The 23,168-nt window shown below is 29.5% G+C and overlaps 5 protein-coding genes across 15 annotated transcripts in view; 3 read left to right on the top strand and 2 right to left on the bottom strand.

Moving 5' to 3' along the window:
- The first annotated feature begins 28 nt into the window (after positions 1-28).
- On the top strand, positions 29-2,688 carry LOC122571536 (pentatricopeptide repeat-containing protein 1, mitochondrial). The gene is made up of 4 exons (XM_043735410.1): positions 29-169; positions 399-2,010; positions 2,090-2,395; positions 2,473-2,688. Exons 2-4 carry the CDS (start codon positions 544-546, stop codon positions 2,587-2,589), a joined length of 1,890 nt encoding a protein of 629 aa, XP_043591345.1. The 5' UTR covers positions 29-169; positions 399-543; the 3' UTR covers positions 2,590-2,688.
- LOC122571533 (protein virilizer) lies at positions 2,581-8,391 on the bottom strand. 2 transcript variants are annotated; one of them, XM_043735404.1, is made up of 6 exons: positions 8,259-8,391; positions 7,647-7,743; positions 7,462-7,574; positions 7,010-7,373; positions 3,226-6,874; positions 2,581-3,134 (listed from the first exon to the last, which is right to left on the bottom strand). In XM_043735404.1, exons 2-6 carry the CDS (start codon positions 7,698-7,700, stop codon positions 2,842-2,844), a joined length of 4,473 nt encoding a protein of 1,490 aa, XP_043591339.1. In that variant the 5' UTR covers positions 7,701-7,743; positions 8,259-8,391; the 3' UTR covers positions 2,581-2,841. The 2 variants fall into 2 exon arrangements, with proteins under 2 accessions (XP_043591339.1, XP_043591338.1); XM_043735403.1 differs by lacking the exon at positions 8,259-8,391 and adding an exon at positions 7,896-8,118.
- Positions 8,380-19,374, top strand: LOC122571531 (supervillin). Of its 6 annotated transcripts, XM_043735396.1 has the most exons (27): positions 8,380-8,517; positions 8,991-9,173; positions 9,344-9,502; positions 9,602-9,690; positions 9,768-9,897; positions 9,972-10,203; positions 10,289-11,692; positions 12,423-13,135; positions 13,214-13,419; positions 13,503-13,584; positions 13,690-13,843; positions 14,126-14,381; positions 14,462-14,738; positions 14,821-14,919; positions 15,000-15,168; positions 15,245-15,402; positions 15,474-15,917; positions 15,990-16,141; positions 16,363-16,824; positions 16,904-17,054; positions 17,176-17,327; positions 17,397-17,669; positions 17,786-17,909; positions 17,985-18,179; positions 18,256-18,530; positions 18,593-18,748; positions 18,821-19,374. In XM_043735396.1, exons 2-27 carry the CDS (start codon positions 8,993-8,995, stop codon positions 18,905-18,907), a joined length of 6,780 nt encoding a protein of 2,259 aa, XP_043591331.1. In that variant the 5' UTR covers positions 8,380-8,517; positions 8,991-8,992; the 3' UTR covers positions 18,908-19,374. The 6 variants fall into 6 exon arrangements, with proteins under 6 accessions (XP_043591331.1, XP_043591328.1, XP_043591329.1 ...); XM_043735393.1 differs by having other exon boundaries at positions 10,292-11,692; positions 13,503-13,843; XM_043735394.1 differs by having other exon boundaries at positions 13,503-13,843; positions 15,477-15,917.
- The window catches only part of LOC122571532, a 129,704-nt gene continuing 125,742 nt past the window's right edge, over positions 19,207-23,168 (bottom strand). For all 5 annotated transcript variants that reach the window (XM_043735401.1, XM_043735402.1, XM_043735399.1 and 2 more), the window contains 5 exons: positions 22,971-23,146; positions 22,672-22,882; positions 22,434-22,577; positions 21,023-21,186; positions 19,207-20,623 (listed from right to left, as the gene is read on the bottom strand). In XM_043735401.1, coding sequence (XP_043591336.1) covers positions 21,034-21,186; positions 22,434-22,577; positions 22,672-22,882; positions 22,971-23,146 — 684 coding nt within the window. In that variant the 3' untranslated portion in view covers positions 19,207-20,623; positions 21,023-21,033. The remainder of the gene's footprint in view (positions 20,624-21,022; positions 21,187-22,433; positions 22,578-22,671; positions 22,883-22,970; positions 23,147-23,168) is intronic.
- On the top strand, positions 21,193-22,425 carry LOC122571538 (kappa-scoloptoxin(11)-Ssd1b-like). Its single transcript, XM_043735413.1, has 4 exons — positions 21,193-21,486; positions 21,575-21,763; positions 21,839-22,045; positions 22,145-22,425. The coding sequence occupies exons 1-4, from the start codon at positions 21,379-21,381 to the stop codon at positions 22,331-22,333; spliced, it is 693 nt and encodes a 230-aa protein (XP_043591348.1). The 5' UTR covers positions 21,193-21,378; the 3' UTR covers positions 22,334-22,425.

Below are 23,168 nucleotides of genomic sequence, written 5' to 3'. Positions count from 1 at the left end.
AACTGACGCGGATCCCTGCTAGCAGTACTAGCAGCTACTGGCTTTACTACTGTACCGTTATGATTAGTTGTACTTGGTTGTATGTAGCGCTAGTGTGCCATTTTATTATAGCTAAACACTAATAATTAAATAATTGAAATATTTATTGTTTTCTATGTAACATATGAATGTAAGTAGATTAATATAATATTTTATGATTTAACTTTTTAATATATATATATATATGGATATATTTCATAATCTTTATTTCAAAATTTTTCTTTCATCTTTCATAATAATAGAAAAGAAATTCTCCTTCTGATAATAATAAAATCCTATTATAATTTTCTTTTTTTTTTATAGAAAGAAAAAAATATATAGGAATATGTTTTAATTACTATATAATATTTATATTTTAGATATTTGTTTTGGAAATAACAACCATTAAAACTAATAGAACTAAAAGACATAAGATAACAAATAATAAGACAGAAGGAAATATCTTATGGGTATGATATCTAGCTTAAACATAATTAACTGAGACATTTAACGAACTTGTTAATTATGTTTTCTTTGCAAAAAAGTTGTTTTCCAAAAACAGAAACTATTATAGGTTATATAAATGATCGTTATTATTACATTAAACAAACGGAACAATTCTTATATTCATTACAAATACATAATTATATTAATTGTTCCAATAATAGAACATATTCAGGGTTATGTTGTGATAAAAGCCAATTTGGTAAAAAATATACTGGAAATGCACTAAATAAAAATAGGCTTTCACAGTTTTCAATTTATAATAAAAAATTTTGTAGAAGGACATTGTCAGAAGATATTAATACATTTGGAAATCTTTCTTATGAGGAGTATGAAAAAATTGAAATGGATAAAGCAGAAAAAGAAGAAAAAAGATTCGCAGAAAAAGTTATACCTCCAAAGAGACAAAGATTAAGTTATAGAGACTGTTGTGCACTTATTAAATCTCATTTATATAATAAAAATTTACAATTGGCTCAGAACGTATTAGACATAATGAAAGAAAATGGTGATAAACCTAATTTATATATGTATAGACTATTACTTTCTGGTTTTGCTAAGCAAGGTGATATTGAACAATGTTTTAAATTATTTAAAAAAATAAAAGAAAGGGGTTTAACTCCTAATGCGCCTGTGTATAATAGTTTACTTAATGTTTGTGCTGAAACAAATGATACACAAAAAGCATTAGATCGCTTGTCATTTTTACGAGAATATTTTTATAAGAGAAACATAGATTTGTCTGATATACATTATGCAACTCTCATTAGAGCATATAGTCGTCATAACCAAACTTTGACTGCTTTTGAAATAGCAGATGAAGCAAACGATAAAGGCATTTTTACACAAGATATAATTGCTGCTTTGTTTCATGCAATAGTCAATGATAAAGAAAATGGACTAAAATATAGTTTAGTTTTGTGGCATAAGATGAGACTAAGTAAAATAAAGCCAACTATATTTCATTATAATCTTCTTTTAAGGGCAATCAGAGATACAAAATTTGGTGATTTAAAAGTAAATGATATTATAGTACCAGGATTGATAGACACTCAGATTCAACTCAGTGAAACAGGAAGGCCAGATTTATTAAATTTTCCACCAGTATTAACTACTTCACTTATTTCAGTACTTAGGAAGAATAATTATTTAATCTCAAATAATAGCGATTCTAGACAACAACAAGAGCTAAATATAGATGCAATTGATAAAAATCCACTATTAACCCTAAATTTAAATGACATATTACAAGAAAATCGATTACTCTTATTTGGTGGAATTGATAAATTATTAAAACGTATGAAAGATGATGATGTGCAACCTGATGCAAAGACAATAACATTAATGTTGGATTTAATCCCACCTACAATAGAATCAGAAAAATCTTTTTTTAGATATGTTGTTAAAAATAAACTAAAAGTTGATATAACTTCTTTTAATATGCTTATTAAAAGGAGATGTTTAAGAAAACAATATGAAGCTGCTAAAGTAAGTAGTTATAATTTAATCAAATATATTTTTAGTAAGTAATATGTAAATAATATCAATTATTTATATTACATTATAGGAAGTACTCAATGATATTCAATTTCATCATTTGATACCAAATATTATTACATTTGGAGTATTAGCTATTGGATGCAGAATGCACAAGGATGGAAGAGAACTTTTAGAACAAATGGATACCATTGGCTATGCACCAAATTATGTGATTTTAGAAACATTAATGTTAAATGCATGTAGTGTTAGAAACTTTAATTATGTATTGTATTTAATGGACTATATATTGAAGAATAGAATTGAACCATCACAACAAATATTGAATATTTTAGAAAAATTCGATGAATTGTTATTGCAAATTATTAGAAATGAGGTATATGAATTATTTTTAAAATAACTAAAATATGTATAATTCATAATGATCTATTTTAATATTTACTAATATTTTAGGGTAAATACAAGTATAAAGCAATTAATGAAATTATGAAAGATTATAACAACTTTAAGATAAAATACGAAAATTGGAAAGAGAAAGTGCAAAGTGATATTCTTGAAATATCAAGATGAATCTTTCTTTTGTTTATAATTCCATTTTTACATCAGTCTGGATTTGTATTGACTTGAAATAGTTACATCGCTGTAAAATAAAATTTGTACATAAACAAATATTTCTACATGTTTTCATTTTATACCTATGTGTACAGATAATTATTTTTAGTAGTACTTAAAATAATTAAATTAGTCTCACTAATATAGTGATACCCTCCTCTTTTCCTACAGATATCAAATCATTAATGAACATTAGAATTCTGAAGCAAATTAGCGCAGATAAGAAGGACGAGTTTCTTGCGTCCAAGGACGACTCCTTGTTCCTGTGTTGATTGCCCGTGAAGGACATGTGCCACGAATGCTAAGTTTATTATATCCTGTAGGTCCAGTTGGTTGTGCTCCACATGTTTCTAATGCTACAAAATCATCTACATGAAGGGAAGGTGGTCGTGAAGTATTTGGTGGTCTTGATCTAAATGGGTCTGCTCCTCTGCCTACACTTCCCACTACTGGTCCTCCTCTTAAAGAATTAGTGAATTGTGTTCGACCTCGCATAGGTGTAACTGTAAAGGAAAGTTTTTTAATTAAATTTTTACCAATTTTGCGCCAATACAAATAATTACAACAAATATATGACAAATATGTGCAATTTACCGAATGGTTGTTTCACTTTAGAAACAGGAGATGTTGTTTGTTTTTGTACATCTCTAGTTTCTTGATCATCAGTTTGAGCTTTTGATTGTAATGGTTGTGTAGCATCATCAGGTGGGGTTTTAGAACATAAATTTTGAGCTTCTGTTAGCAAATTAAAGTCGGCAGGAAGCAGTTCAGCTGCTAGCGCCAATAAATCTACTGTATTTTCATTTGATGCTTGATTTGGACACATAAATGTAAATTTTTTTGGTCGTTTAGAAGCAAAATCTGGAGTACCTAAACATCGTTGAGAAAATTGATTCAATAGAGCTTCAGGAGTTGGCAATAACGGCTCTAACATTTCTGGAATTGGTTCTTTTTCTTCTTTATCTTCTGCAGACTTTAAGATTTCAACTAATTCTTGTGCACGTTTTATCTTTTCCAAAGGATGATCATTCTTATCCCATAATATTAAAGCTGCTAATTGCTGTATACGTAAATACAAAGATCTTCCTTGTGACTCAGACGCAATTAAATTTTCTAAGAACATTATAGTTAAATCTATAACAGGTTGTGCTTCTGGATCTTCAAATACCAAAATATGGTCTAATAATGACCGTAATGCATCAGGATTATTTTCTAAACAACTTTTTACATGATATAAACCATAATTATGACTAATAAGAGACAAAAGTATACGAAGTGTACTTTGTAATATATCAGGTTCGAATTTTGTGCTAGTTGCTAATATATCAATTAATACAGCTAAAATAGATAAAAGTGGTTCTTTACTTGGTACTGAATGAGTGAGTCTTTTTTCAAATGGTTCATTGACATCTTCTTGCATAAGACTTAGTGTACAATCACACAATGTTTCAAAGATATCTAGAATTTCATATTGCATCCTAACATCGTTTGTATTTTTAAGTGCAGTGCACATCATTTCAATAACAGGTGGATATTTTTGGTCAGATTTAACTTGTGCTCTAGATGCAGGACTAGTTAAAGTTAACAAAGTAGCCTTCATAGGTGCATGTCTTGCAAGTTCACTAAGTAAAGCAAGAATTAAAACATTACTTTCTAGTGGTGTAGCAGCTATTACACCATCTAATAAACATCTACCTACGAGTAGTGCTGTAGGTGCTGCTAAATCACTTAATTGCTTGCATACTTTTGAGAGAAGAATTAATAAATCTTTATTCCAACTGGCACAAAGCAATCGTAATGTTTCAGTTAAATTATTAGCTTGTGCCTGCAAATGTGCAGACCATAGTTTTCTAAGACCTAAAACTCGGGTAGCATCTTCAGTCAGTATTGTTTGTTTTGAAGTTAAAACAGGTGGTAATAAACGTGTTAAAAGTTTCAAGCCTGGTATGAAATTACATGGGCTTAGAGAAACCATCTTGAGAACTTCGCCTAACATTTGAGTCCATAATGATTTTGCTACATTTCCAGATCCATCTGAATCCACAGCCTGTGTAAATACTAAGAGTGTTCCTACTATTTCCTCAGACAAAGTTTGAACAATTCGAATAGGAGGAATAGCTTCTACTAATGAATAAACACCAAGTAATGGTATTACAGCTGTTAGATCTTTGAAATCTGTAGCCATACACTTCACAAGACGTTCCAATAATGCTCTTGTTAATCTCACACATGGAAGAAGTAATGCAACCAATGCTAAGCCTCTTCTGCCTGTTAGAGCTGCACGATGTAAAAATGGTTGTTCATAGAATTCCGAAATATTTGCCATAACTGCAATAAGAGCTGTCAAACCATCAGCAGCAAACAATTGAGTTAATGCATTCCTGTATTTTAATTCAATATAAGGTTCCATTGGATCCACATCATTGTTTGAAGGAAAGACAAGATAATATAAAATTCTACATGCTGTAATTAATTGTCCTGGAAGAGAGGCTGCTTTATCTGCATTTTTTCTAATGCATGCAACAAGTGGTGAGACATCCCCATAATTCCAATGAGATGGCTGTGCTGCTGTTGTCAGATATGATGTAACATCTTTCAATACAGCTTGCGTTCGTGATTTTTCCAAAATAATTCCAGCGCGATTTTGAAATACCTCTATTCGGTCAGAATAGCGAATTGTTGCTGATATAATTTCTGCAGAGAATTCACACAAATTTGAATCAGAAAGATAGGGGATTAAAATTTCAATAAATTCTCCTTTAGAAAGTACTGTTATTACAGCTTGTAAACCTTCAGGAAATATTAAGAAAGAATGAAGTTTTTTTAAAGCCATCCAGTCTGAAGGTTGATATTTTAAATGTAATAAACATTGTACAACTTGAAGACGCCAAGCTAAGACCAATCCTGTACCAGGTAAATCACATTTCAAAGCTTTTAAAATTAATTTGGTAACTTCTGGTTCTTTTAATAAATATAATAAGCCTTCTTTTGTATCAGAAATACGTAAGAGGAAACGTCGAGTAGCTTTAATTAAATTTAAATCTGATTTTGGAGAAGTAAGAGCAAATAGAATATGATATAAAAGTTTATGATATTCAAAATATGCTATCAGATGACATCGAGGATTTCGATTATGCTCCCGTTCAAATTCCATTTGTACTCCAGCTGGAAGTTGCCGTTTTGGTTGAGCCATTAATGTAGGTGAACATATATATGTATTTGTTAATTCAGTAATAGCCAACTCATCAATTTCTTTCATTTCATCAAGAAATTCATATGTGTGAACTTTCCTTAATAAGGAACTTAAAGCATATTTTAATCTTGCTAACTTTGCTGTATCTAACATCATTAAAGCGTTTTTATATAAATTACTTTTTGATATAAGAAATTCTCGAACAATTATTGGACTTATTAATGCAGCATCCAATGTACGAAGAGCGGAAAGTTTCACAGGAAGTGCTACATTTTCGCGCATACATAACGCTAATAATTTATAAGGTGCATCTACTTTTAATAGAATATCTGGACCTTGTGGAAGTTTACATAAAGTTTCTGCTAATCGTACACCAACTTTAACATGGCGAACTTTGTAAGCTGGTTGAGGTTGAGCACATGCAAGGTCCATATCCAAACCAGCATTCACAATATTAGTCAAATCATTAAAATCCGTATTATTCAAATGAAAAGGACTAAGTATTGCGCATAAAGATTCGCAATTATGAACAAATGCCTCTTTTTCTTGACCTGAAGCATTATTAAAATGTAAAACTGACTTTGATATAGATTGAAATATTTCATGAATCTTATCCAGCATTTCTTTGTTAATGTGGCATTCTTCAACAACATTCGATGATTCTTCTAATTCAAACAGATCAGGTGGTGTTATGGAATAAATATTATTTAGCTGAATATTTTCACATTCATATTCTACAGTAGGTGGTATATCATCTGCCATTATATCTTCATCAGATAATATAGGCTCAAAAGGTTCTCCAGTTTCTTGTTCACCACCATCCTGTTCTGTTTCTTCTTCTTCAGCCGATATACTTTCAGGACTTAAAGAAACTAAAGATTCAGAAGGTGGTGAAGAAGGACGTTTCGTAGATTTTAAAGTGCTGTTTGTAGCATCTTCTTCCCAATGTCCCATTTCTGTCTTTCCAGTATCTGATGTTGAATTTCTAGATGATTCTACTATTTGAATTGGTTGTATAGGAGGAGGGGGCGTTGCCGCTACACATGTTTCCTATAAATTCCATATAAATCTTTTACGATTATTATTCCCAAATTAAGTCTTATAAATTTATAAATATGTGTGTGCATACGCGTCTAATTTATATATATGCGTATATATACATTATATATATATATAGTAACTTACATTTGAGTTTGTTTGTGCTTGATTTTCATAGTACCATTCGGATTGTTGCTCTGAAATTTGAGTAGTATTTTCTACAACTTCTTCCAACCCACTAACACAAGCTGCAGAACCAGCAGCCGAACTAGCAACTTCTTGTGGATTATTTAAAGATTTTGTTAATGTTCCATATACTGCTAAAGTAATGGTAGTATACCAGCCTCTTAATACCAATCCATCTGTTGGTATTTGTTTTCTTTCACATTCTAATTGAATATGAATATTTTGCTTATATTCCAACTCCCCAAGTGATTCAAATGTAGAAGCACCAGGTTTACTTAAATCATTTACAAAAAATTCAATTTCAAACTGAGATGGATTTGTAGCCCTAACATACATAAAAGAAATAGAATAATTTATTTAAAAGAAAATAATTTTTTATCTTGATATATAACTTTTATGAAATAACTCAATACCCTAAACGGACACCTCCAGGAAAATCAGCTTGTACTCTAGCACCTAATGGAATAATTCTAACTTCACTTATATAAACAGGTTTTGGAAATTGTACTAAATCTAGATTAAGCTCCTGAAATAAACAAATAGTTTTATTGAAATTATTATATTACACTTGAAACAAATAAAATAACCTAACACTTACTTCAGAAATATCATGTGAAAAGGTATCAAAAAATAATAATTCTGTATTGTCCATGTTTCAGCTATTTCAACATAAAGTGATTTGAAATATCATTTTCCTATAAAAAGATCAAAATTATGATTATACTATGTATTTGACACAACAAATACTTCAAATATTTTTTACTATTTTCTTCAATTATTGCATAATGAAATTACATTCTATTTCAATATTCAGGCATTTAATTGTAAACAAAACATTAGTACTTACAACATGATTTATATAAAATTAATGTTCTAAAATCATTTTGAAAATGACATTTTCAATAAATTATGTATACAATGTTTGTATACATAATTCCAATTTCAATTTTCGACTTATGTTATGGAATATTTTTTCTTACATTAATTAAAGGATATTAAAACGTATAGCAGTAAAAGGAAGTAGACAAATCTTAAGTTCTTAACAAATTTGAGTACTTTCCAATGAATTATACACGTGTTATCTTTTATTCTTTTATAACAATATATATTTATTTAATTCAAGTAACGCCATCTGGTTTCACTTAATATCTACCTTCGGTTTCATTCGTTCTACTTCGTTATGAGTGAGAGAAATTGTAATGACTAATACCTGTGCAATCTTTCCTGCGAACGAATTTTTCTTTCCGTTGTAAAATTTTTGTCTACGATAAAACTTGAATTTCACATATTTTGTATATTTACCCGACTTTAATGGGTGCTTTTTATATGTATTTTATAAGTAGTACTTATTGAATAGCTGTGATAACGACATAACTGATCTGCGTCACTGGTTGCGTTCTTGATTATTTGTAAATTTGTTTTTTGAAATCGTGATACAGCTGCAATGAAACAAAAGTTATATTAGATCAGTAAGTGTGAGGAGAGTTTTTGTTATAATTCATACTGTATAACATTAGAACATTGTAAACATTTTAAATATCGTTATTAAATTTAACAAATATAGAGTTACCTTTTTTCAATAAGAATCTTTCGTATTATATTTTGTAACAATATGTATGGTTAAATTTCAGTTTTGAAACAGGTGAAAATTTTTGTTAACATTATTTTTAGATTCAAAACTATGTATACATATGTTCTAAACTGATAAGGAATAAATGAATTGCTGTCAAAACGTTTGCGATTATTATTTTTATTTATTAAAATATATAATATTATTATATTATCAAAAGTCACAAAAATTTTTAATTTTATATTTATATTTATCTCCTATATGACCTATACTTTTGGATCTCAAGAAATTAAATATGTTTGTGTATGTATAATTAAGTAATAATAAGAAGCATCTTTAAAAATATTAGATATAATAACTATTTGCTTTTAGGAATGGTAGCTGCTGGAGCCACAGTTTTAATGGCAACCAGTGAAGGAACTTCAAATAAAACACAAAATAATTCCAAACAATATGAAAATCATAATATTTGTTGTCATTATAATGAAGTACATAATAATCAACAAAATTCAGAATGTCCAATTAAAAAGAATATAACATCTTGTAACATAAATAGTAAGTATTTTAAATAATAGTAAATATAGTCCATATATTTTTAATTCTCTCAATAAGTTCTATATTATATATTATTGGTACAAAAAACAATTGCCAAAAAATACAGTTTTTGGGATATATGTAATATACTTCAGTTTGATATCAATAATTGTCAATGTTTTCTGTAATAGAAAATAAAAGTCGTAGCCCCATGTTGGAAAAAAGTAGTCGATTGATTTCAAGATCAGAAAATAAGGAGAGTAGTAAGAATCTTACATTATATAAAACGGCATCAGTTCGTGAAACAAAAGCTTCTAGATTACGAGCTGCCTCCATTATATCACCTAATGGTAAGTTACATATTATAGCCATTTTAAATAGATCGATATAATTTAATATCTGCATATGTATGTGCTTCGTAATTTATAGTAATTACTGCATTTATATAGGTGGAACAGTGTTATCAAGAAGATTAGGTATGTCAGAAAATTCTACACCCTTGGGCCTCCAACCTAGTACTAGTTTATCAATTAAAGATGTGAGTTATCATATCTACTGTGATTATAGAATATAGGTATATTAATATATTATACAATACCTAACAATATTATGCAGGAACATCCAATATCAAGTAATAGTAGTATTACAAATTCACCACGAGAAAGGGATAAAAGTTATAAAAGAAAATCATATTTAAATCGGTCACTTAATATGGAAACAGCAACAGGAGATCGTTCAAATCAATGTAAGTAATCTAAGAAGATTTATTTTTTTTTACTAAAAATTTTACTTTATTAAAAATTTTTGTATATATTTTAGCTGAATGTAATATTAGACAAACTAGAAGACAATCAAATAAACAAGGCTACATATCTGATACAATATCTACTTCATATTCTAGTAATCAACATCAAGCAACTAATCTAAGTAAAAAGCCTTTTGACTCAAAAATCACTTGCCCAAAAGTTAAAGAAAATTGTTCAAAAACTTATACATTGCCTTCACTGAATTCTCCTGCAAATAGTAAACATTCGAATATACAACGAACTAGGTAGTTCTGTTTGTTAATATTTTTATGGTGTAGCTTTTATAATTTACACTAACATTTGAAATCGTTATATAATTTAATTTTGCAGTAGTGGAGGACATAGTGATTCAGAAGTTTCGCGAAGAGTTGACGCATTAACAGCGTTAACAAAATCTGCAATAGAACGCGTAGAAAGGCTTAAATCACAGTCAAATTTGCCAACAAATTATGGATTACGATTGGAAAATCGTTCATCTAATACTCCATGTCAAGTCACGGAAAACAGTACGAATAATACGCGTGCATTGCAATTATCTCCAAGAAAAAGTTCTATTTTGAAAAAATCAAATGATGAACACTCTCAAGATGGATCTTTAAGTCATCAACATACACCAGTTTCAATTCTTAAACATAAGATGTCTGATATTGATACAGGCCAAAATATATGTACCATTGTGAATCATACAGTTCTGCCTGTAACATTTTCACCATCTGTTAGGGAACTAACACATAAAAAACATGGTATTTTAAAAAAGCGCAGTAGTTTGGATGAAAGTGAAATACTTCGACGGCGGAGTTGTTCACCCGATATTTCGTCTACTGACAATACTTATTCTGAATTCAGGCCGATATTAAAAAATCAAAGGCGATCATCTTTGGATGAAATTATTAAAAGGGATCAGAGTCCAGATCCTCAGCCTACTTCAATATTAAAACGAAAATCATCTAGAGAAGATGATAGAGAAGATCGTCAGGTTGGATCTGCAGAACCACAAGGTATACTTAAAAGAAAATCTACGAATAGTCAACGAATGACTACTGTTAATCATCACGTGACCATTACAATGGATGCAACAAACGTCACTGGTCCGGAAATACTTGATAGTTCTGAAGTAAGGCCAATCCTAAAGAAAAAGCATAGTAGAGAAGAATCATTTGGTAGTGATCCACCATCTTTAGAACCACGACCAATACTAAAAAAGAAATCCAGTACAGAATCGGATGAACATGACGATAAACCTAAAAAGACTATTTTGAAATGTACGCGAAAAAATTCACAAGATGAATGTAACTATGAGACAGAATTGACTTCGCCAAAAAAATTGTCAATGCTTAGAAATCGTACGTTACAAAATAGAACAAGTGGAGTGTTGGAGAATGATGCTGTACGACCTATATTAAAGCAACCTGGCAATAGGGACAACGAATCGCGAGTCCGTTTAAATTTATATGATGAAACAATCATTAGTGATGATATATGTACAGAACCAACAAACTTATTTTTGCGAAAAAGAGCACAATCTGTGGGCCATATACAACCTTCTAATATTCCTAATGAATTCACTGGTGTACTTAACAAACGAAGATCTCTTGAGTTAATATCTGTAGGTGCTATATCAGAAGAAAAATCACAAGTGAAGTTAACAACCAGTAACATCTATTTAAAAGCAGCTTCTTCCCTAGATGATGAGAGTGCCAAGACTTCTATTATTCCCTGTGACAAATTGTACAGGTAATATTAAAGAATTAAGCTATTATCATTTATAATAGGGATTACTTTTTATGAAATTAAGGATTATATTTTTCAAATATATCTTTTATATCTATTTATATTATTTATATCTAGAAAACAACAATTATGTTGGGATTTTGTTATGTTAAAGGTTTCATTAAAATATATCCTATAATTTTTATCAACTTATTATTGTGTATCAATGTGATATTCTGTAGCATATACATTTGTTTATGTATTTAGTCTGTATAGTAATATGTAACTTTGGCAAGACGTTGAATCTGTGCCAAGTTTAATTATAGATCACCTAGCAATTCTAAAAGCTACAGAAAACAGAGAATCAGAGCATGCACACAACCTGTATGTCCATCTAAAAGTTACTTCTGATTTAAGATAGTACTTTAGATTTTTATTTTTTTTTCTCGAACACAACTCAAAACTTACAAAAGGTATTAAATTTAAGGTGTTTTTCTGTTTTCTACTTACTTGTATGAAGTGTATGCATAAACTAAAGTATAGATTACTAAAGAAAAAGATTTATAAGTTTTAGTAATAAGTACTTATTAAGTCTTCTTGTGTGTATACATCTAGACTATAAGTCACAACATTTTTGCACTGTAAGGCTTAAAGTAATATTGTTTTTAAATTTTATAACAATTTATGTAAATCACATTTCCTTATTTTGAATTGTAGAAAATATATAACAAAATAATAATGTGTTTAATTGTAGCATAACAAAAGAGAAATTCACAGACAAGGAAAAGCAAACTGTCATAGTATTTGAAGGCAAAGAAGGAAATAAAATGATTTCAGATGGACCTGTAGATAACAATATTGATAATAGTACTCCAGCTTCCATTAGAATGAGTGATAAAGAGGGTTCAAATAATGAAATACTGTGTGTGCAAGAAAAAGCAGATGATGGAAACATCCAAGAAAGTAATAGTGTACATCGCAGCAACAGTGTTTCTAAAATGACATTGCATTTTAAAACTTTGCACGAAAAGGCAAATTCTAAGGAAAAGGATGGCATGTTTCAAAAAACACCGAATAAAGGTTCACATGGTGTACAACGATATAGAGATCGAAAGAATCAAGGAAATGATAGATTTAACACACAACCAATAACTTTTCAAGAAGTGCAGGAAGCAGTTCTACAAAATCAACGCAATGTCACATCAGTTAAAAAATCAAGTTTGGCAGAAACTACAACTGATGATGAATTTGATCCTTCTAAATTAAGTTTGGCAGAACGAGTACGTTTGTTCAATCAAAAAATTGATACCGAAAAAAGTTCAGTATCAAATACCATGCCATTAGAAAGACATTCACGCAGACGGCCGGCTGCTCGTTATAAAACACAACCAGTTACATCCGAAGAAGTCGAAGTAGCATCTCGAATATCTCCATTAAATACTATTAATCAATGTTCGTTAGATACTAGTAAGTTTTGTATGTTTATTGTGAAACATATATTTGTATAATATAAATTATCAATATTCTAATTATTTCAATTTTAAGGTGATTTGCCAAAAAGCATTTTAAAACCTGTTGCGTTACAAGCGCATAATTCGTCGCAAACAAAAAATCTTGAACTCGAGGGAATGAAATTAATAAAATCTGTACTTAAAAAAGAATCTGAAGAATTAGAACAACAGACATCTGAAAATTGTGATATTTCATCGCGTTTTAAATTAAAAACTAATTTAAAATTGGAAGAAAATAAGGTAAATAGTAATATTTGACTAGGAAAAATAAATGATTTAATATGAATATGAACTTTAGTTTTGATATAAACTGTTATATACAGACAGGGAGCATAATGGAAAATAATTATCCAACGCAATATGGTTTGAGTTGTGCCTATAGTGAAAAAGATAACCATATAGAAGGTAGGCAACATAAAATTAAACAAAAGTATACAGTGCCTTTTCACAAATATAGTACTCAGGATGAATTAAATAGAACAAAAATCAAATCTGCATTAAATAACATAGATAATGTTGAAACTGTAATTGCTACATCTAAGAAATACGAAGAAACTCTTCAAACATCTGGAGGTGAGACATTCTCTGTAAGTCATGAAACATGTAACATAAAAGCTGAAGCTGCATCTCCTTATCGTCATCCTATTTTTTCAAAACAAACCAGGTAACAGATTTTATATTTATCTATTTATAAAAACTATATTAAATGAAATATAATTTTATATTAATATAAATATATTTTTAATGTTAGTTATTAATAAGGCTTGTAGAAGTTGCATAAATGACCAAAAAATTTGCTACACTTTTTAGTAGAATATGTTTTATCAAATATGGCTTTTACCTGACATCGAACCTTCTATTTATTGTTTCAACTACTGATAAGATTACATTATGTAAAAAAGCATGAGTGTAAACGTATATATGTATTACAATTAACCACTTATAGGTGTACTTCATTGTCAAAGAGCGTTAGTCATCACGCGATTAGCAACAAAACCAATGAATGTGAGTCGAATAGTGCAATAATACCAAAGCATGGTGTACATCTTCCAGAACTATGTCGTAGCGCAACGCAAGCAATACCGACAACAGATACTAATGATGGCCCAAGTATGAGTATTGCAGAACGACTAGCTGCGCTACAACGTAGCGGAAATACAAACTGGAAACGACGTATAGCTTCTGAATCATCTAATTCAGCGGTAAATGACATTAAATTAATTTTATTGCAAAATCAGAGGATATTGCATTATTTACTATTAGTAATTAAAATTGATATTAGGATGGAGTATGTTCCAATTCATTGAATAAGGAAGAACTGAGTATCAAACAAGGAGTACTTGCAGATTGTCTTGGAAAGTTAGAATCTGCAACAGAAGGTTGGAAGAAAAGAATAGCAGCTCCAGATGTAACAAAGTTTACAGTAGCTGGTAAAATGAAGGTAGAACAATTGGAAAACCTAGATCCAGGATCATCATCTCCGCTTATTGAAGCTACAGGAAATATTATAGATAGAAAGAAAAAAACCCCTCGTCCTGAACGATTTAGAGCAAAGAGAGGTAATATTATTTAAGATATTTTCAACGTTTTTAAACATAAATCTCTAAGTAGGGTATTAAGGATGTCATCATTTATTTTCAGGATATATGAAAGATGCTGTATCTACTCCAACTAGTCCAAATAAAGATTCATGTATTAAATTACGAGGAAGCTTCTCTGAACCTGCAAGCGATGACAGTGGTTAGTGAATAGTTATTTTAGGAGTTATATCATAGTATTTTTCTTTCACCATTAGCATTACTTGAAAATGTATGTCATAGCTGAAGAAGTGAAAACGGGGAAGAACATATCACCTGTTGTCTCAGTACCTAAGATAGACGACGAGACATTCACCTCCTTCTTTACTGGTATTTCATTAGAGAAATGCGAGGCTGAATCTGTTGATTTAAATGAAAGCGATTTCGATATGATTACATCGCAATCTGAATTGTAAGCTTTTTATTTTTTACTAATATTGTTAATCATACAGTAAGTTTTAGGTTCTCATATATTTATATTATTATAGATTAGTTCAAAAACGAAATATACGATTGAAACGACGACGATTTGTGTCTAGAAATCCACTTAAAACGCTTGCAGCTCGTACTGACTTAAAATCAGAGTATACTGAGATACGAACTGGTATTGCGGAAAAAGTAATGAAACAATTAAATGTTGAAAAATGTAAGTCTTTATCGAATATTAAATAATTGATATGTGCCATTATAATATTTATGTATTGTACCATGTTACAGTAGCTAAAAATTCATCATTAGCTATGGAAGCTTTAGCTGGCCTAGCTTCTACTGAAGACTTTAGTAATATAACACTAAGGAATGTAACAGATGCAAATATTTCTTCGAATAGATTACAGCCATACAAAGACTTGATGTTACTTTTAATTAAAGGCCGGAGACATGTACAAGTGAGATTAGTCGAGCCAGTCGCAGAAAGTATAAATAGTGGTGATAATTTTGTTCTAGTAACAAAATCAGAGGTTTATAATTACATTGGGAAATATTGTAATGTTATTGAAAAAGCACGAGGTGCAGAAATTGCATTGAGTATTCAGCAAAATAAGGATCTTGGTTGCCAAACGTTTCAAGTTATTACTATTAATGAAGATAAATTAACTTGCACAAAAAGTCAACTACAAAAATTCTGGAGCTATCTTGGTGCAGAAAATGAGAACGTGGATGGTAAGCTAGTATTGTGTCATATATGATGTAACAATATCTTGTAAAACATTAATAGTATTGTATAAATAATAGTCATTGAGGGTGGACATCCTGATGAAGATGAGCTTTACGAAACATTCATGATTGATACAAATATGGTATACGAAATTAAAGATGAAGAACTAGTGCCACTTGAAAAATATTGGGGTACTATACCAAAAATTGAAATGCTTGACCCAAATAAGGTAGATATTTTAACATGATATGTGGGATGTTTCCGAAATCGTAGTATAGCTGAAAAGCACGTAATCAGAGCTTCATATGAAAAACTTTTATTCTATATTTTCGTCTTACTTTTACACGAGAAAGCATCTCTTCTCCGATTAAATCACAGTTTCGGAAACATCCTATATATTTTTTACAGTTAATTTAATTATTTATAGTTATATTTTTTTTCTTTTATAAGGTGCTAGTATTTGATTTTGGTAGCGAAATGTATATATGGAGTGGTAAAGGAGCTTCAACTGATAAAAAGAAACTTGCTACACATCTTGCTACAGAAATGTGGCAAGAAGGATATGATTATTCGGAATGCACTGTGTGTCCAATTAGTGCGGCATCTATGATTGGTAGACGCACCGTGTCAAAAATAGACTTAAAATCTGCTAAAGTCAGACCTAAATGGTGTTTACTTGCCAAATTGACACAACATGTTGAAACAATACTTTTCAGGGAAAAATTCCTTGACTGGCCAAATGTTTCTCGTATAATACGAATTCGAGGTACTAAGAGTAAGGAGAACGTTGATGGAACTGTAACTATAGAAGTGTGTAATATTAATAATTTATTAGAAGAAAATACCATTCCAGTTGATTTGGTTCTTGAAGGAACTCATTTAGGTAGAGGCACTGGTTGGTATGACGATGAGGTAATAAGAATTATTACTTAATAATATATATTAAACAATAATATACCATTCTTCAATAATTAAATACATCATTCTTCAGCAAATGAAGCAATTCATTGTTACGACAATGGGTATAAAAGTGTGGCATATTGATGAATTTTCACATAGTCTTTTGGATGATTCATCTGTTGGACAATTTCATTCTGCAGATAGTTATATTGTATATTGGATGTATTCTGTTACAGTTACTGGTAAATGTTATTACTATTTTTGACATAAATACATTAAAAAAAATATACATAAATACTGATAAATATGTTATGTCTTAGTTTTATAAGCTTAATAAGATGCATTATACTGTTTTTTATCCAGGTCGCGAGCTTAGTGGTTTACCGTCAAAACATTCTGCAAAGGGACGCGATCGCTCGGTATATTTTATTTGGCAAGGGCAAAATGCATCTTTGAATGAACAAGGTGCTGCAGCGTTATTAACTATAGAATTAGATAACGATCAAGCACCTCAGGTAATTATTAACAAAGATTAGAAACATTACTCAAATTAATATTTTAAATTTATACGCACACCTTTATAGATTCGTGTAGTTCAAGGATATGAACCAGCTGCATTTCTCAATTTATTTTCTGGAGGTATGATTGTACATAGTGGCAAGAAAACGAATACAAAATGTGACGAACGATGGCGATTGTATATATGTCGTGGTACTTTAGAGTCAGAGGTGTCTTTGATAGAGATTCCTTGTAGTACTCGTCAATTACGTAGCAGAGGTTCTCTTATATTATTAGACACTAAAAATAACAAAATTTATGTATGGCATGGATCTAACTCTTTACCTCATATTAAACAGGTATTCTTATTAAATTTCGTATTACAATGAATTTTGAATAGTACAAAAATCAAAATATTAGATGGAATAATTCTTATATATATATATATATATATACAATGTTAACTTATATCTAGCATGCAGTTAATGCAGCAACCAAATTAGAAAAGAATCGTCCTCAAGAAACTGGTTTAACATCTGAAGGTGATATAGAAATTTTTGAAATTGATGAAGGAATGGAACCAGAGGAATTCATTAATGGTAGGTAAAAGTTCACGTTTAGTATTAACATATTGTCACATGGAAATAATGAATAAGATATATCTTATTGCACAGCACTGGGACAAATGAACAAAAAGCTGTATGTATCATTAGAAAAGGATCAATTACAGGAACATACTCCAAGACTGTTTCATCTGTCAAGCATTTCTAAAGAATTTAAATCTGTAGAAATGTTATGTCCTCATCGTGCTTCTTTACCAACTCCATTTCCTTTTCTACAGGAAGATTTGTACCAAGTTCATCAACCAGGTAATTTATAAAATTTTATGAAGGACTAATAATTCTTTTCTTAACGCATTATAAACTTATTAAATTATTATTATAGCCTTATTTTTATTGGACAACAAAAACGAGTTATGGATATGGCAAGGCTGGTGGCCTAATACCGGAGCAGAGGATCAGTCCGGTAGTAAAGCAGTTAGATGGCAAGCTGAAAGAAGAGCAGCAATGACAATGGCTATGCAGTATTGGCAAAGAATTCATCCAGAAACTAATAAATATCCGATTTATCTAGTCTGGGCTGGTCTTGAACCTTTGCAATTTATAAATCTATTTCCTACATGGACATATCGCGACGACATAGCGGAATTAAATATAGAGGTATTTTTACATTTTCTAACGTTATTAAAATTATATCTTTCAAACAAATAATTTATAATTAGGATGGTCGAAATCCTGGAGAAGTTTTAACTGTAGAGAGTGAGTTGGTTCGATTAACGCAGAGTACGTATCCTCCGGCTCAATTACTACAACGACCACTACCAGAAGGAGTTGATCCTACACACCTGGAGCTGTATTTATCTCAACAACATTTTCAAGTATGTTTTGTAAATTATTAGTGATAAATGAATTCTAATAACAAGAGATACATATTTCATGTATTTTAACAGGAAATATTAGGTATGACTAAAGAAGAGTTTCAAGGACTTCCAGTTTGGAAACAAGTGAACCTTAAAAAAGAAATAGGACTTTTCTGATGAAATGTCCAGACTGCCGATCCTACAAGAAATAGCTGCCCTTGTAAAGCGATTAATAAAGTTTTTGTTAATTGTTTTATGATGTTTATAACTTCAAATTTTTTAACTTCTCGATGTATGAATTCGCGTTTAAGATATGCCTAAAGTTGCCTATCGATAAAAGAGAAACTAATATTATAATGCAATTAAAGATATTTACTACGATTTCAAATATAATATATACTACATACATACGCGCACGTGTGCGTGCACGAACACAAATAGGTGATTATATATTTTTAATACATACTAAACGTAAATTGGCTTGTGAATATTTCCTTTATATTTGTATGGGCTTTATATTCAATGATAATACAATGTTTTAGAATGGCTTATTCTTACATGTGTAACATTTGTACAAGAGCGACTGTATTCTTTACAACATACTTCATGTTTTTGAACAGTATTCAATGAAATTTCTCAATGTTGCCTTGAGTCTTATTTCATAGCCCCTTATGATCCCTAAAACATCGCATACGTTAAGTTCGAGAAAGGTTATACGTTCACTTTACTTGAAAAAGTTTTTTCCCGAACTTGTGTAGAATGTTACATCATCTTATTATATGTATGCATCAGTTGAAAATAACTTTGTTTTATATTCTTTTCATATTCATGATTTATGTGGTATCGAAGTAAAATACAGCATTTGTATTATAAAATAGTTCAATTCTTTGCTTTTTGACATAAAACGTTTTTATGAATGCATTGTTTAAATCAATATTATAAGTACATATATACTTTTATATACTATATTATTTTTTAATATTTGATATTTGAAATATACATAAACAATAATATAAATAATCGAAACATATAATGATGCACATTACCAATTGAATAAAAATTATCTGAAAGCAATTTGATATATTTAAAATTATTTTAATCATTACTCAATTATTCTTGTACTTTTTTCAGAGTGTAATTACAAATATCTTCTTCTACATCTATGCTTGTTTTTATCCTTTTATAAACTGACCAAGGCACAACATTATATCAGTATAAAAGAATCACACATTACTTTTTAGTGTTTAATTTAAAATTACATTCTGTTCAAAATTTACTGTTGTGTGTGCAAAGAACACAAATTCACCCCAATGCTTACAATGGTTGTCTATTTTATTCTACAATAATAATATGTTATGGAAAGTTTATACACACATATATAGAATAAGGTGCATAATATCGTTTTGGATAATGTAATTAATTATGCATTTGTATCATGAGTAATTTTATGATTTTTTCATTTATTTTATACTTTTCTTTTTACATGAAATATTAAAGTGTAAAATCGGTTGTATTCTCTATATTTTTTGTTTGTATTTTTTGTTTTTCAGCAAATTATACATTTTTTAGGCAAAGCATAATTTAAAAATTATTCAAAACAATAATATTAGATACCTTATCTGTATTGTATGTGATTATGCGTGCATGTAAATCCATATTCTAAATCATCTAATATTAAAATAGTTCATCCAAATAATTGATTCTATACTTCATATCTTAATTTAAAATAATCGTGCGTTGATTGATGTAAAATGACACACCAGATCCATGACTTCTTTTCTCGCTTTAACGTTCCCCAAACTAATTATCTCGTTATTAATCTTCAAATCCAATTTACAATACTAGGTATGTTGGAATATGACGTTAGTACTTCCATTCAAAGTCATTGGGCATCTGTAGCACACAATTGAATTTTTTGAAGTCTTTTTAGAAGATATTTTAATTGAACTCATTGTCATTTTCATATTTTGAGTATCATTGATAATGCATTATAATTTTATATACAATATTCAATAATAAATGATAAATGTGAGAACTAACTTTGAAACAATTCTTCTTTTATAAAGAAATAATGTATTATACAACTTCATATACAAATTATATATAACAAATGACAAACATGTATTTACACTTTGCATATTGTTATATGTACTATAAAATTATTACCGCCATATGTAATACTTCGCCAAAATAATTGTTTCATTTCTTGTACAATAATAGTCTCTTATTTCTTTCTTAGTATATAAGTTACAAGTAACTAAAAACAGATGTACAGATAAAACGGAGTATTACCATTTAAATATTTACTGCACTTTTCCATCAATGTAAGCCTTTATGGCAGTTTGACATTCTACAGAACACCAATGCTGTATTAGTAAATATGTTTCTGATTCTAATGCTGCATCCAATTTTTTTCGCAAACTATGACGTAACAATGTCTTCGTAGCTTCCATAGACTGAAAATGAATAAACAGAATATTAAATAACAGTTCTCAATGCATATGCAAACAAAGAAAATTCAGGATGTATAGAATAAATATTAATTAGTTTTATATACATCATTGATACGAGTGCAAGGGTGCAGTGTTCATATTTTCATTTTTAATACAACATTGATTCTATAAATCAATTTAGTTGTATGTATAAAAATGATTATTTTAATATATTTCCTATTATTCACGATAACTAGATGTTTTAGTTCTTATGTTATAATTAGCAGTAAATTAAATAATACTACATTCAAGTACTGGGATGGTGTATGTATATCCAATTATTATATAGATAAGATAGAAGATATTTATAAAATATTATATATAGAAAAATATGTAATGTATATTATTACAGATTAATGGAGAGAGTGATTTGCATGAATGTGTAATAAATGCAGTATGTAGTGTAACTCATGACCGATTTTGGGTATCTAGTTTAACAGAAAGACTTTGTCGTTGTTCTAATGGAAAAGAATGTCCTTGGCAATGGACAAAAGAACTTGGAAATTCGTCTATTTCGCTTAACAACAAATCGCACATGAAGGTATACACAAACATAAATTTCGCACACATTTAAACTTATATTTAAAAATTATCTTTTTCCCTTTTATTTTTGCAGTTTTGTGCTCCAATAACAGAATTGAGCACATGTAAATATAATCAAGAAGGAATAGAAATTCATGGTAAAAGTGATAGAAATAATTCTTATCTAATACCATATAATGTAACTTTAAACTGTAAATGCCCAGGATTACATTACTGGAGACTTAAAAAATATACATATCTAGAAAATAATTTTATTATACAAACATTTAAATGTGTAAAGGTAGGTGTTTTCGAATATTTGTAAAATGTATATTTTAATATATTCTAATAAAAGCTTGTATACATTTTAATAAATCTTACTTTACTTTTTTTTATATAGAGAGGAATGTGCAATACTTATGAATTTTGTGGATACATACGGTCTGATCTATACTCAACATACTATAGATGCACTTGTCCAGAAAATCATTTATGCATTTTCCAAGATAGAAACAAAGAGAATGTTCAAGAACTATTATATTCTGGTTCTGCTTATAAAGGTTACTGTCTACCATTTAAGAATGCATAATGTTCACTTCACAAGTCATAATTTTAATTTAATGGACATAACATCTATGTATCTAAATAATAACAATATTATAAAAAAAAAACTTATATAGAATACATACCTGTGAGGATTGCTCACTCATAGCTTTTAGGGTTGGTAGTAATTCAACTTGAAATCTATCAGGCCATAAAACTCGAGTAACAAGACCAGCTCTTAGTGCTTCACTAGCTGTTAGAGTTCTACCACCTAATAATAATTCACTTGTCTGCAATTTTAATTCAAATTTGATTTAATATTGCTTTTACTACATGTAAGAACCTTGATTAATATAAGAAAGATATAATGCTTAATATACTTACAATTGCACTTCCTAATATATGTGATAAAGTAAATACAGCAGCACCTTCAGCAATTTGCCCTAATTTACCATAAGGTGTACTAAATGTGGCTTTGTCGCTAGCTATCACAAGATCAAATAAAGGCAACATTGTTACTCCAAGTCCAACCGCAGCTCCTTGAACTCCAGCCACAATAGGTTTGTTGAACGATGCTAAACTTTTAATGAAGTCCCTAAGTATAAAAAAAGTGAACTTTTTAATTAATCAAATATATGTAACATATGTATATGATACATATTTATACAAGGATAACTACATACTTAACCGCATCTGCCATTTCTTGGGCATGTATCCGCCGCTTTTCTTTATTTGTATGTAGCAACATAGATAATTCGAGACCTTCACAAAAACTGCTACCTGTTGATGTTAATAAAACAACTCTACAATCATCATCCTTTTTTAGAATTGATAATGTTTCACGAAATTCTTGCATCACCTAAAAGAATTAATGTAATGTG

This window comes from Bombus pyrosoma, linkage group LG10 (genome assembly GCF_014825855.1).
Source record: "Bombus pyrosoma isolate SC7728 linkage group LG10, ASM1482585v1, whole genome shotgun sequence".
Taxonomy (NCBI): domain Eukaryota; kingdom Metazoa; phylum Arthropoda; class Insecta; order Hymenoptera; family Apidae; genus Bombus; species Bombus pyrosoma.
The sequence above is the reverse complement of the archived record's forward strand: the minus strand, read 5'-3'. Positions and strand labels throughout refer to the sequence as shown.